At 37.0% G+C, this 14,977-nt stretch overlaps 1 protein-coding gene across 1 annotated transcript; it reads right to left on the bottom strand.

Annotated features, from left to right (window-relative positions):
* Nucleotides 1-3,311: 3,311 nt before the first annotated feature.
* Nucleotides 3,312-11,548, bottom strand: LOC139761803 (solute carrier family 66 member 3). The gene is made up of 4 exons (XM_071686285.1): nucleotides 11,307-11,548; nucleotides 9,541-9,763; nucleotides 7,403-7,523; nucleotides 3,312-3,457 (listed from the first exon to the last, which is right to left on the bottom strand). Exons 1-4 carry the CDS (start codon nucleotides 11,456-11,458, stop codon nucleotides 3,327-3,329), a joined length of 627 nt encoding a protein of 208 aa, XP_071542386.1. The 5' UTR covers nucleotides 11,459-11,548; the 3' UTR covers nucleotides 3,312-3,326.
* Between the last annotated feature and the right edge of the window lie 3,429 nt (nucleotides 11,549-14,977).

Below are 14,977 nucleotides of genomic sequence, written 5' to 3'. Positions count from 1 at the left end.
ATAGTGCTTTGGAACCAGTGTAGATTTTTCATTCTTGTGAATTACAGAAATATATATCCCGGAAGAGCCACAGACTTGAGTCTGAACAATGTTTTGTACTCTACTGCAGGCTCTGAATGTTATTTGTTTATATCATGTGTAAATATGGGCTACATAGAATGGGTAATAAACATTTACTGAAATTATTTACTGGAAACATACTTCAAATTGGTAGTAATCCTGAATGGGCTGGACCATAAATTTTGGGAGTTAAGTGATTTTAGAGATGCAGATATTTTATATTTTACCTGTATAAGAGTAGTGGATAAAAGGAATAAGCTAAATCATGAAACTGTGAATTCAGACAGTATAAAGATGTTCAAAGCATTGTATGATTGTAAAGACAGCTCAAAAGATAGGGCTCTATAAGTGTAAAAGTCCTCCCCATACTATATACACAGCTACAGTAATAAATATATAATAATGTATATAAAAATCACACATCATGCGGCATAATTTCAAGCACCTCTGCATAAAGCTCAATATAGTAAAAACCTAACTTGCACACCATGTTAAATACTGTCAGAGAGAAATGCTCAATACTGCAAAACTTACAGTATTTTACAAACATACATGCCACATTGTAATTTACTTTCATGGCAGAGATTATAAATAGAAATCAGTATTCATCAAGTAGCACCAGTGTACTTTGTCATTGCACCTAAGCAATAATTGTATTTGTATCCAGTCTTTGTACTCAGTGGTATAAACAGGACTAGCTGTTATATAAAGCAGTGATAAATATTCTTTCACTATCATAACTTGTTATCTAATCTCTTAAAACAACACATATACGCAGTGCATGTATGAAAATATCACTGCTTTCCATTTCAGTACCATTATTTCTTATCAATGTGTAACTACAGTTCCACAAACAGTGGCATTATGTATTACCAAACACAAATCACTGATCCATGAGACAGTCAAGATACAAAAAGGAGCATGAAAAGTAACATTTGACAAAATCATCCTTGAATGTAATGATGTGCTCACTAAATATTCAATAGGTGGTGATAAATAATACTTTCCTATTCACAATTTTTGATCAGCCTGAATGATTCTAAAACAATCTTTGTGTGAACATTAAAATTGGTAAGTAGAACATAAGGCAGGAGCATTTGGTGGATGAAGTAGGCTGGAAAAACAGGTAGAAGTAGTCAGAAGAAACACTCGGCAGGAGCCTCTTAAAAAACACTGTTAGAGTTGCCCTCTGCCAATGACCTGTTAACAGCGAGGTACTAAAGCCTAAGAAGTAGCACTGGGGTTCACCAGTTATAGACACTCTTCACACACACCCTTGAGGGAGTTCCCGAAGCAAATGGGTGTCAGAGATATAGATAGATAGATCGAGAGATAGATAGATAGATGAAACTACCAAATGATAATGAATACTTAAATGTAAAACCATCTTCATTAAAGTTAAGGGTATTGTTATTCAGTTATCAAAACAATGTATTTCTTTAATAGAGACCTGAAGACTTCAACAAAATAATTCATTTCACTTACAGAAGAAAATTATTATGAAGCTGAACTATGAAACAATATTCACTAAAGAGCATAAGATACTTTATAATAAGAAAGAAAATAAATGCTGGTGCTATATCTTAAAGTCTGTTGGTATAGCAATGACCTTCATATACTTAAGTCTTTTACCTAACTTTGGATTAGGAGCATACCTGGGACATAAAACCAGTTTGATGCAGGGTCTACAATTTACCTTCCCCAGCAAAGGTATTAAGGTTTGAGAGAAAGACCACCTGTGTAATGGGGAAAAAGTGTGGAAGAGTAATAGAGGAGAGAAATGGTGGAAGAATACATAGAATGGTGTATGCAAGGGAGGTATGTATGGACAGGGATAACTGGAGACTCTTTTTCTGTGGCCATCCACTTGGTGGGAGTTCCTGGTGGGAATGGGCGTCAAAGACATAGATAGGTATTATGGATCAAGTTCCCTGCCAAAAAGGGCAATGTTTGAACACAGCCTTGCTTCTGAGAACCTAACTCCAGATTCTGAATACAAAACCTTACTTTCATATGACAAAACCCTGATTTTTCATAACACTTTCAACAATATTACTTAATATTCATGTACATCATCACAAAAATAATTACTACAGCTATTCAACAATTCCTTCAAAACTGAAATAAAGAAATCTGTAAAATCTTATACAGCAGAAACTGGGATAAATATCTATGTTTACAAATCAACAATGTCTGTTTCAATGAATGTTAGCATATACTATCCAGCCAAATAATGATTACAGGAAAATACAAAGTTCAATTAAACACCGCTTATCAAAATACTACCAACAAACCTCTGCACTGCAATAAAAAACTGTCTTATAAATCTTCAGTATCTAAATGGATCATTAAACACCGATCTGGAAACCAATTTCTAAATAAAGAAAACTAAGATTATATTCTATTACTAATTCAATCATAACCATTTACATGTTTTAAATACCTTGTAGTTTATCATTTCATCAAAGGTTATCTCTTTCAATGACTACAAAAATATTTGTTGCAAAAAAGATGTGCTCTAAAACTTTGTACATAACTTCAATTTTAGTTACATGTTTTACTAAGACTGCATCATATGTGTTAGTCCTTATGCTGATATATGAAGAAGCATCGACAAATAATTCACTTGCTGTCCAAAAGGATAAAGTTCTAAATCTTAGCTCACCTGTCATATTATTTAGTATGTTTATCTACCTTCCATTACGACAAGGTAATCTTCTAATCAAAAGTGATGTATCTTCAAGGATTCTTCCAGCTTAGGTGATTTCCCTACATTCTTTTCTTATTAAGTCCTTAAATATACATTACATATGTTGTTATAATATAAAAGAAAATGTATCAATTACTGTTTTAATTCACTTGCATTTCAGTGAGAACTTACAAAGCATTATCTGGGACCAATGACCAGTAAAATCTAGAATATTTATATAAACATTAACGATTTTCTCAACTTTTCAAAATTCCTAATAAATGTGGGAATTTAACTGAAAAAATAGCAATCTTGAAGACAACAGGAATGTAATAAGATCCCTGAGATCACCAGCTGCTAAGATGGTGTGTTAGTGTTGCCAGTTCTGAACACCTAAACTCACTAACAGCATATTCTAAACAAGACATGAAAAGATTTTTTTATACCAAAAAATTTCAGTACTTATAATTCAATCAACTTGACCTAATTTACTTTAATATGACAATACATATTACAAATCTTTTAAAATCTTTATCCACGTCTAAGAGGGCAGTGATACAAATTTTTAAAAAACATTTTAATCCTTCTTCTCTCTTGGTTTATAGAAGACAGCAGCTGTGATGATACAAAGGTTCAAAATGAAGGAGGTGCCAAAATTCATCAAGAGTGCAGGATCTGCTGACTCCACATAGATTGTAAATAATCGTGCTGTAATGATAAAGAGCTTTAAGATTTCCTCCAACAGATATCAAATCAAAAATTAACATATTTACGTAAAGTATGCACAACCAAGTATTAAAGAAAAATTTCAACTGAACGTGTCATTAAGTAGACAACAACTCTATAAAAGTGGATGGGAAATGGTATCTCTACATTTCATAACTACAAAGAATTCACAGCAATCTATCCACAACCTTTAAATCAATTTCAGTTTACAGAGAGTACCAAGTACATAGGCCTCTAAGCTCATGCATATCGTGAAGTATTTCACATTCCTACAGCATTTTTTACTACTTTTTTCATGCTTGTTTGCCATTTCCCACATTAGTGAGGTAATGCCATGAACAAATGAAAAATTGTTTCATTCATTCATATCCACTCTCTAGCATTCACATAAAATGCACTGAAATCAGAGCCACCTATCCATAACTAGGTCCCATGGACCTTTCTGTGGTTTCCACTGCCTCCTCACATGTCCTGATTCAGCCCACTAACAACATGCTGCCCCTTGAAAATCATATTGCTCTAATTCACTGTATCCCATGTACTCAATTACCCTGCACTTTCTGCACAAAGACACACACACACATCACAACACTGTATGACCTGTGGTCCAGAAGAGTGGACATGGCCTACTTTCTGAGTGCTGCAGGAACCTCATAAAGACAGAAGGGATTCCTGGGGCAGGAAGGTAAGGTAAGGTAAGGTAAGGCACAATGATGAAAATGCAGTTTGTGACAAACAATGGATGAAAATAATGACAGCAACTTACCAGGTGAGCTTATATAAAGGCAGCATTCACACAAAGCTCTTGTTCTCCAGTATTATACACAAAGGAAAAGGCATAAGTTAAGGCAAATAATAATGATGGAACGAAGAAAACAAATTTATGTACTTTCAGCAGGAACTCTTGCCTAACAAAGTAAGCTACTATTTGAGGTGAATGTGTGATAATAAGCAGTATTACCACTGGATACATATTAAGGGGATAATCATACAATTTAGGAAATTTCCAGTTTCAAGCTGTTACTTGGCAAATGTTCAATAATCATCTTACTGGAAATTATCATCCACTTCACTTAATGTCTGCAGCTAGAAGCCCTATGGAAACCACCATCTGAGACAGATTAGTAAATCATTTAGAGGACAACTTGATAAAAAAATCTCAGCATGGTTTCTGAAGAAATCACTCATTTCTGGCCAATCTGTTCTATTTCTTTTATATAATCAACATGTATTATGAAAATAAAAAAGTTGATATCATCTATCTAGTTTTCCAAAAATCATTCATAAGGTTCCCCATCAAAAGTTACTATAAAAAATTGTCACATGGCACTGATGAAGTTGTACTTTGTTGGACAAAAAATTGGTAGACTGGCTGTAAATAAAGAGTTGTGATTAATGGTAAAACCTAAGAATGGTTAGAATTAACAAGTGGAAAGCCACAAGGATCAATCTTAAGACCATTCACTTTCTCATATATCTTAATCACATTAATTATGGACTGCACTGTAAGATATCAAAATTCGATGATGATACATAACGGGAAAATAAATCTACAAATGAACTTGAACACCTACAGCTTCAAACTGAAATGGAAAAATTGATGGAATAGGCCCATAGGTGGCAAATGAATTTCAATATCGATTAATGCAAAATTTTTCATTGTAAGCAAAAACAAATAGCAAGCTACAGTATGAATTCTGTTGAACTGCAAGAGGTAAATGAGGAAAAAGACTTGGGCATAATGATACCTGATGACCTAAAACCAAGTAACAATGCAGAGAAGCAGTGAATACAGCAAACACAATTCTTGAATTCATTGGTAGAGCCCTCAAATATACATCCAGGGAAATCACCCTTATTCTTTACAATTCATTGGTTCATCCCTAACTTGAATATTGTGTTCAGTCTTGTTTACTCTACCTAAAAACAGAGACTCAGACATAATGGAGAGAATGCAGCATTAAGCTTTGAAGATGATTCCCGAGCTGAGAAACAAATCTTACAACAGCAGATTACACAACTAGAATCTATTTAGCTTAGAAAAAAGAAGGCTACAAGGTGATCTAATGCAAGTATTCAAAATTATCAAAGGCTCTGATACTCCTGATCTATCAAGTTACTAAGACTTAATTCATCTGGATTCACTTGCAGTAATGGTTACAAACTCATGGGGGAAATGTTTTACTTCAAATGAAGTGAAATACATTTTCTTCAAGATTGCTAACATATGGAACAATTCACCAATTTGAGTAGTTGAAAACAGAACTACAGATACATTTAAGAATAGACTTGATAAATATTTCACTTCATGTTCATGACTTACATCATTTGTGTTTCCTCAAGTAACACCGACAATTTCCACTTTATTCTCTTTGAATTATCTGTATATCTTGCCACACTAATCTGTGAATTTCTGATATCTTCCACTGTCATAAACAGCCTTGAAAAGACCCAGTGGTCTGTTGCTGTTTGAATTCCTTTGTTCTCAACAAATTCCCAACAAGCTGAACCTACTTGGTTAGCACAAAGAATGTCACATAACTGGCAAGAATGTCTTAAAAAAAATTTATTATTTTTTTATTATTTTGCTTTGTCGCTGTCTCCCACGTTTGCGAGGTAGCGCAAGGAAACAGACGAAAGAAATGGCCCAACCCACCCCCATACACATGTATATACACACACGTCCACACACGCAAATATACATGCCTATACATCTTAATGTACACATATATATTACACACACAGACACATACATATATACCCATGCACACAATTCACACTGTCTGCCTTTATTCATTCCCACCGCCACCTTGCCACACATGGAATACCATCCCCCTCCCCCCTCATGTGTGCGGGGTAGCGCTAGGAAAAGACAACAAAGGCCTCATTCATTCACACTCAGTCCCTAGCTGTCATGCAATAATGCCCGAAACCACAGCTCCCTTTCCACATCCAGGCCCCACAAAGCTTTCCATGGTTTACCCCAGACGCTTCACATGCCCTGATTCAATCCACTGACAGCCCATCAACCCCGGTATACCATATCGATCCAATTCACTCTATTCCTTGCCCTCCTTTCACCCTCCTGCATGTTCAGGCCCCAATCACTCAAAATCTTTTTCACTCCATCTTTCCACCTCCAATTTGGTCTCCCACTTCTCCTCGTTCCCTCCACCTCCGACACATATATCCTCTTGGTCAATCTTTCCTCACTCATTCTCTCCATGTGCCCAAACCATTTCAAAACACCCTCTTCTGCTCTCTCAACCACGCTCTTTTTATTTCCACACATCTCTCTTACCCTTACATTACTTACTCAATCAAACCACCTCACACCACATATTGTCCTCAAACATCTCATTTCCAGCACATCCATCCTCCTGCACACAACTCTATCCATAGCCCATGCCTCACAACCATACAACATTGTTGGAACCACTATTCCTTCAAACATACCCATTTTTGCTTTCCGAGATAATGTTCTCGACTTCCACACATTCTTCAAGGCTCCCAGGATTTTCGCCCCCTTCCCCACCCTATGATTCACTTCTGCTTCCATGGTTCCATCCACTGCCAGATCCACTCCCAGATATCTAAAACACTTTACTTCCTCCAGTTTTTCTCCATTCAAACTTACCTCCCAATTGACTTGACCCTCAACCCTACTGTACCTAATAACCTTGCTCTTATTCACATTTACTCTTAACTTTCTTCTTTCACACACTTTACCAAACTCAGTCACCAGCTTCTGCAGTTTCTCACATGAATCAGCCATCAGCGCTGTATCATCAGCGAACAACAACTGACTCACTTCCCAAGCTCTCTCATCCACAACAGACTTAAAAAAAAATACTTGCCATAATACAATAGTAGCAAATATGAATCATGTTATGATACTTGTGTAAATATGGATAAACGGATACTCACTAACACAGGTATATGCCGAGATGGACCAAGACGGAATAGATACAGTAGCTGAGTTCTTGGAACGGATGATGGTTAACAGAGCTACCACCTTACTGCTTGCCGAAATAGGAGTACATAGGGACTGAGAAATTAGTTTCATATTAATACATAATTCAAAACCTTTAACATGCATGAAAAAATTAACCTCAATACAACATTCAATAACTGCAGCACAAAGATATAATTTGTATCATATAAAAAAAAAAGACATAAGGCATGGATGAGTGGAATATGAAAGGAATGATGAATGTAACAGGAAGGAAATTTCAGACAATTCTAGAAGAGGAAAGTCAAACATGAAGGATTGTATGAGAAAACATGAAAAGTGAGAGTGGAATTGAATAAAGGGGGTGAAATCATGAAAGTAAGACGACATAAATGGTTATGCAAGAGGTGTGGCTAGTTTCATAGCCACTCCTTTTAGTTGCCTTCTATGACACGCAGGAATACGTGGCAAGTATATTGTCCTCAAACATCTCATTTCCAACACATCCACCCTCCTTCGCACAACTCTATCTAGAGCCCACGCCTTGCAACCATATAACATTGTTGGAACCACTATTCCTTCAAACATACCCATTTCTGCTTTCCAAGATAATGTTCACACCTTCCACACACTTTTCAATGCTCCAAGAACTTTCGCCCCCTCCCCCACCCTGTAACTCACTTCTGCTTATATGGTTCCATCTGCTGCCAAATCCACTCCTAGATATCTAAAACACTTCACTTAATCCAGTTTTTCTCCATTCAAACTTACCTCCCAATTGACCTGTCCCTCAACCCTACTGTACCTAATAACCATGCTCTTATTCACATTTACTCTTAGCTTTCTTTCTTCACACACTTTCCCAGCTTCTGCAGTTTCTCACCCGAATCAGCCACCAGTGCTGTATCATCAGCGAACAACAACCGACTTACTTCCCAAGCTCTCTTATCCACAACAGACTCATACTTGCCCTTCTCTCCAAAACTCTTGCATTCCCCTCCCTAATAACCCCATCCATAAACAAATTAAACAACCATGGAGACATCACACACCCCTGCGGGAAACATACATTCACTGAGAACCAATCACTTTCCTCTCTTCCTACTCATACACATGCCTTACATCCTCGATAAAAACTCTTCACTGCTTCTAACAACCTGCCTCCCACACAATATATTCTTAATACCTTCCACAGAGCATCTCTATCAACTCTATCATATGCCTTCTCCAGATCCATAGATGCTACATACAAATCCATTTGCTTTTTTAAGTATTTCTCACATACATTTTTCAAAGCAAACACCTGATCCAAACATCCTCTACCACTTCTGAAACCACACTGCTCTTCCCCAATCTGATGCTCTGTACATGCCTTCACCCTCTCAATCAATACCCTCCCATATAATTTCCCAGGAATAATCAACAAACTTATACCTCTGTAATTTGAGCACTCACCTTTATCCCCTTTGCCTTTGTACAATGGCACTAATGCATGCATTCCACAATCCTCAAGCACCTCACCATGAATTATACATACATTAAATATCCTTACCAACCAGTCAACAACAAGTCACCCCCTTTTTTAATAAATTCCACTGCAATACCATCCAAACCCGATGCCTTGCTGGCTTTCATCTTCCGCAAAGCTTTTACTTCCTCTTCTCTGTTTACCAAATCATTCTCCCTAACCCTCTCACTTTGCACACTACCTCAACCAAAATACCCTATATCTGCCACTCTATCATCAGACACATTCAACAAACCTTCAAAACACTCACTCCATCTCCTCACATCACCACTACTTATTATCACCTCCCCATTAGCCCCCTTCATTGATGATCCCATTTGTTCTCTTGTCTTAAGCACTTTATTTACCTCCTTCCAAAACATCATTTTATTCTCCCCAAAACTGAATATTCTCTCACCCCAACTCTCATTTGCCTTCTTTTTCACAATAATATTAACAAAGCCTTCCAATACTTTTATCAAAAACATTACCCACAGATATTTTATTGGCTGCTCTTTGTTTAAATTAAATTACTTAGCTTTTCACTAGATATGCCTCTCATCTTTAAATGTATGAGAAATAACAAATCAACAGTCAACAACTTACCACAAGTGTTGTTATGAGGCTGCTGGGAAGACTTCCTGATGCAATGGAATATGCAAAATACGAGAATGCTGCAGCGGGGAGAACCACAAGAGGTGAAAGACGACCAGTAAATGTTAGAAACACTCCCAACATGACCACATCTTGAATAACCATTAAGGGGTACTCAAAATATGTACTGAATGCATAAGCAGAGTACACATTGTAGCTGAGCATAATAGAATAGCTGGAAAAGGAAGGAATGAGAATTATTCTCCAGTAATTTCTCTATTAGCACATGTTAAACAATATTCAGTTTATTCCAAAAAACTGTAAGCACAAGCTTTTACAAGTCACAGCAGCATCATGAAAATATAAGTGGAATCTACGGGATGCAATTTATTTAGGGTAGACTTACAGAATAACAATCTTACTAAACTGAAATATCTTAGAAAAACAGTCTTACTACTCAACTGACTTTTCTTAAGGGGTAAATCTACCTTACAGTAATGAAAAACATAAAATTCATTTGATCTTTGATCACCTTACATCATATCACAGAATAAACATAATTCTCAAAATCATGTTCTACTGCTTTCACTCTATTCTCTAGACACACCTTTATACTTTTGTACATTACATATATAATGACCAATGGCATGGTTAACAGAGACAGCATGCATCACTCTTAGTTGTTTGTTAGTTCAGAATATTCAAGATGAGGGAACCCACAAGTTAAAACTTTTTCCATGTACAGTACAAATCAGTAACTACACAGTATAGATGTTCAGAGTGATTACTCTGCTACCAACAAAACAATCAACTAAGCAGTATTTTACTCCTAAATATATTTCCTTTATTTCCACTTTATTGCTGGATTTATAAACTTCCCTATAGAACATATGTTTCTGCAAATTATGAGATTAACTCAAGCAAATTTATCATTTCTGGTATGCATAATGATTTAATTCAATTACTGTAGACTAAATCACTAGGATCACAGAAAAGCCCATACTCATCGACATCTTGGAGTATTAGCAAGTTGGGTCAAATCAATTGTTACTCAGCCCCAACCGGTGATCTCTTGTCTTGACTACCTAACTGTAAAATCAATGCAACCCAGAGATGGCTCAAGGAAAAATAAACCTGAAAATGACCTAGTTAAAATTACACATTACCCATCTATTTCAAATAGCTGTTTCTGATATCCAACTGGGAACCTGGGTTTTGGGTGGGAGAAATTACTAAAAGTAGTGATTTGTGACAGAAATGAGGGTCAGAATCGTTTGAGACATCAAAACACTTTCAACCAAACCAAACTTAAAATTCGCTGGACGTCCAAAATGGTGATAACACTCATGTTTATGCAATTCATGAATAAGGAACTACATAATGAGGCATTTGGCGGAACAAACAACCGAGTGTGGAAAGTGAAAAAGGTTTCCCAACCTTTCTTTCATAGCTGCCACATTCATGGACTGAAATTACAAATCAATCATTAAATGCTTTTAAAGTGTTACGTATGCAGTAATTTTTTTATGGCAACTTGACCATTTGTTTAAACTGAAGTTACGAAAAATTTTAATGTAACATACTCTCACCCTGAACACAAACTTCTCTGGAAATAACAAGGTAAATGTTTACTGTAGAGTGGAAAGCTATGGTACAAAAAACCATTCACTATAAATCAGGTAATCTAATACTAGTCCAGTTAAATATTCAACGAAATACATGCATTGCACTACACTTAATGATCACAGGTTTTACAAGTTTTTGAGGAAAAATCTTACCTTGTCAGCTCAAGCAGCAAGCTGGCTAAACTTAATCCTTGAACAGATTTCGCTTTTATGATTTTCATAATCTGTGGCACCTTCATAAAACCACAAAGTCCTATTGTGGTTAAGTTACAAAAAGTTATCATAGAGTCTATTAAGAGAGACATGTTATGTAAGTGTCAGAGGCAAGGTTGAAGGATAAATGATGTTGCCGGGAGGAAGTTGAGCCAACGAGTGGCCGACAGTCGACGAACACACACGCAAACACACACGCCAAACGTAAACAATATTCATAGAGGAACATTATCTCTTTAAGTATAACTTTACTATTGTTTGATCAAAGATAAGATGAAAAATATATGTGATATAAATACTTTGAATTAAATTATATTTTCAAAATAGCTTATACTAAGTAAAGTAGTAACAATTGATATTGTTTTCACAATCGATTCTCCTCCGTATTTATTCATCTAAATATTCTTACTCTAAGCAACCTCAATTCGTAATTGAGAAGATTGAAAAATAGGGTTAAATAAACGGGTAACACAACGTAGGAATATATATATATATATATATATATATATATATATATATATATATATATATATATATATATATATATATTCTTTCAAACTATTCGCCATTTCCCGTGTTAGCGAGGTAGCGTTAAGAACAGAGGACTGGGCCTTTGAGGGAATATTCTCACCTGGCCCCCTTCTCTGTTCCTTCTTTTAGAAAATGAAAAAAGAAAAAAGAGAGGGGAGGATTTCCAGCCCCCCCGCTCCCTCCCCTTTTAGTCGCCTTCTACGACACGCAGGGAATACGTGGGAAGTATTCTTTCTCCCCTATCCCCAGGAATAATATATATATATATATATATATATATATATATATATATATATATATATATATATATATATATATATATATATATATATTATGAATATTTGCCATTTCCCGCATTAGCAAGGTAACGTCATGAGCAGATGACTGAATCTTAGAGGGAAAAATTCTCATTCGGTCCCTTTTCTGTTCCTTCTTTTGGAAAAGTTAAAAGATAAAAACAGGAGGGGAGGATTTCCAAACTACTGCTCCCATCCCTTTAATTCGCCCTTTACGACACGCAGGGAATAAGTGGAAAGTATTCTTTCTCTCCTATCCCCAGGGGTGATATATATATATATATATATATATATATATATATATATATATATATATATATATATGTTTTGCTTTGTCGCTGTCTCCCGCGTTTGCGAGGTAGCGCAAGGAAACAGACGAAAGAAATGGCCCAACCCACCCCCATACACATGTATATACATACAGGTCCACACACGCAAATATACATACCTACACAGCTTTCCATGGTTTACCCCAGACGCTTCACATGCCCTGATTCAATCCACTGACAGCACGTCAACCCCGGTATACCATATCGATCCAATTCACTCTATTCCTTGCCCTCCTTTCACCCTCCTGCATGTTCAGGCCCCGATCACACAAAATCTTTTTCACTCCATCTTTCCACCTCCAATTTGGTCTCCCACTTCTCGTTCCCTCCACCTCCGATACATATATCCTCTTGGTCAATCTTTCCTCACTCATTCTCTCCATGTGCCCAAACCATTTCAAAACACCCTCTTCTGCTCTCTTAACCACGCTCTTTTTATTTCCACACATCTCTCTTACCCTTACGTTACTTACTCGATCAAACCACCTCACACCACACATTGTCCTCAAATATCTCATTTCCAGCACATCCATCCTCCTGCGCACAACTCTATCCATAGCCCACGCCTCGCAACCATACAACATTGTTGGAACCACTATTCCTTCAAACATACCCATTTTTGCTTTCCGAGATAATGTTCTCGACTTCCACACATTCTTCAAGGCTCCCAGGATTTTCGCCCCCTCCCCCACCCTATGATCCACTTCCGCTTCCATGGTTCCATCCGCTGCCAGATCCACTCCCAGATATCTAAAACACTTTACTTCCTCCAGTTTTTCTCCATTCAAACTTACCTCCCAATTGACTTGACCCTCAACCCTACTGTACCTAATTACCTTACTCTTATTCACATTTACTCTTAACTTTCTTCTTTCACACACTTTACCAAACTCAGTCACCAGCTTCTGCAGTTTCTCACATGAATCAGCCACCAGCGCTGTATCATCAGCGAACAACAACTGACTCACTTCCCAAGCTCTCTCATCCCCAACAGACTTCATACTTGCCCCTCTTTCCAAAACTCTTGCATTCACCTCCCTAACAACTCCATCCATAAATATATATATATATATATATATATATATATATATATATATATATATATATATATATATATATATATATATATATATATATATATATATATAAAGAAGTTTGCGTTGCCGTAACGCATTAACGGCCGCCCAGGAGTAAAGTCAAAATTTCGAATACAGGTGGCGACAGCAGATTCACAGTTAACCCAGCTGTTCATCCTTCTATAGGGTCTGGTCGTTAAAATGGTTACCTGGCTTAGGCTAGGGTACATGTGTAGCATCAATGAGAGGGCCTTGATTGGGGCATTCAGTTGTCTGTGCCAAGATTGATTGATTAACTTTATTCAGGGACCTGGTCCATTAAGATAGGTATACACATGTACAATACACCATGATAAGATAGTAGCTTCCATAGGATAACTTGCTAAAGCTTTCCAAACTTATTTCCAGTAGGGTCTGTATTGTAGCAAGTTGGAGCAGTCAACAAAGGAGCCAACATGAAAAAAAAAAACAGTGTTGGAAAACGATAAAAAGTCCCACTCCAGGTATTTTCGTCATAAAATTTGACGTTTCCAAACTAAGGAAAAGGCAGCAGTTCAGGATTAGCCTAGTTCCTACTGTATAGAGGCGCATCACATGCCTGGGGGAGTGGACTAGAGACCATACAACTGCTGTGAGTTAAGCCATACATCAGCACATAACGAAAAAAAAAATAATCCTAACTACTAACACAGTTTTCTTTTAAACGTGTCAGGTGTATTTTTCTGATGTCTTTATAATTTGTAAATAAAGAGGGATAAAGAAATACGTAGATTAATCTGTTATATTCCTTTATTAGTATTCGTAATTTGACCTTTTATCCGAGATTTCCAAGACTGGGACACTCTTTTGCCCGTGCCATGTCAGCTGCGGTGATAAAGGTAGTAAAAAGTGTGTGTATAATGAAGTTTAGCTTATGGGTAAGGTGGCCCTGCTGGGGCAATGCAGCAAAAGAGAAAAGAGATTGCCGTGAGGCTGCGTCAGAAGAGGAATTGTTACCAGATGTTATGGTATTACTGCAGCCGTTAGGTATGGCCGAGGTCCCATGCAAGTGACTGTCTGGTAGACGAGTGACTCATGGCTGGAATGGCATGACTTACAACGTCCGCAAAGGACGGCATGTAAGAGATTTCCGCTGGGATATTAATTACGACTGGCTGGAAGGGCTTTAAAAGTCAGTCGAAGGCTGCACAAGGGATCGAAGTGGTTCATACCATCTGGTGTGTAAATGATAACTGAAAGCCCGATGAATTGGGTGACTAGGCATGAGTGTGTGACTTGTGAGGCATTCACGTCCCTACACCAAGCTATCACAGGATGGGAGCCAGGCACCCAGCCAACAACCGCAGTAATACTGCACAAAACTGCAAATCTACAGAATG

The sequence above is a fragment of the Panulirus ornatus genome, chromosome 42 (assembly GCF_036320965.1).
Source record: "Panulirus ornatus isolate Po-2019 chromosome 42, ASM3632096v1, whole genome shotgun sequence".
Lineage (NCBI taxonomy): Eukaryota > Metazoa > Arthropoda > Malacostraca > Decapoda > Palinuridae > Panulirus > Panulirus ornatus.
This window is presented reverse-complemented; position numbering and strand designations above follow the sequence as displayed.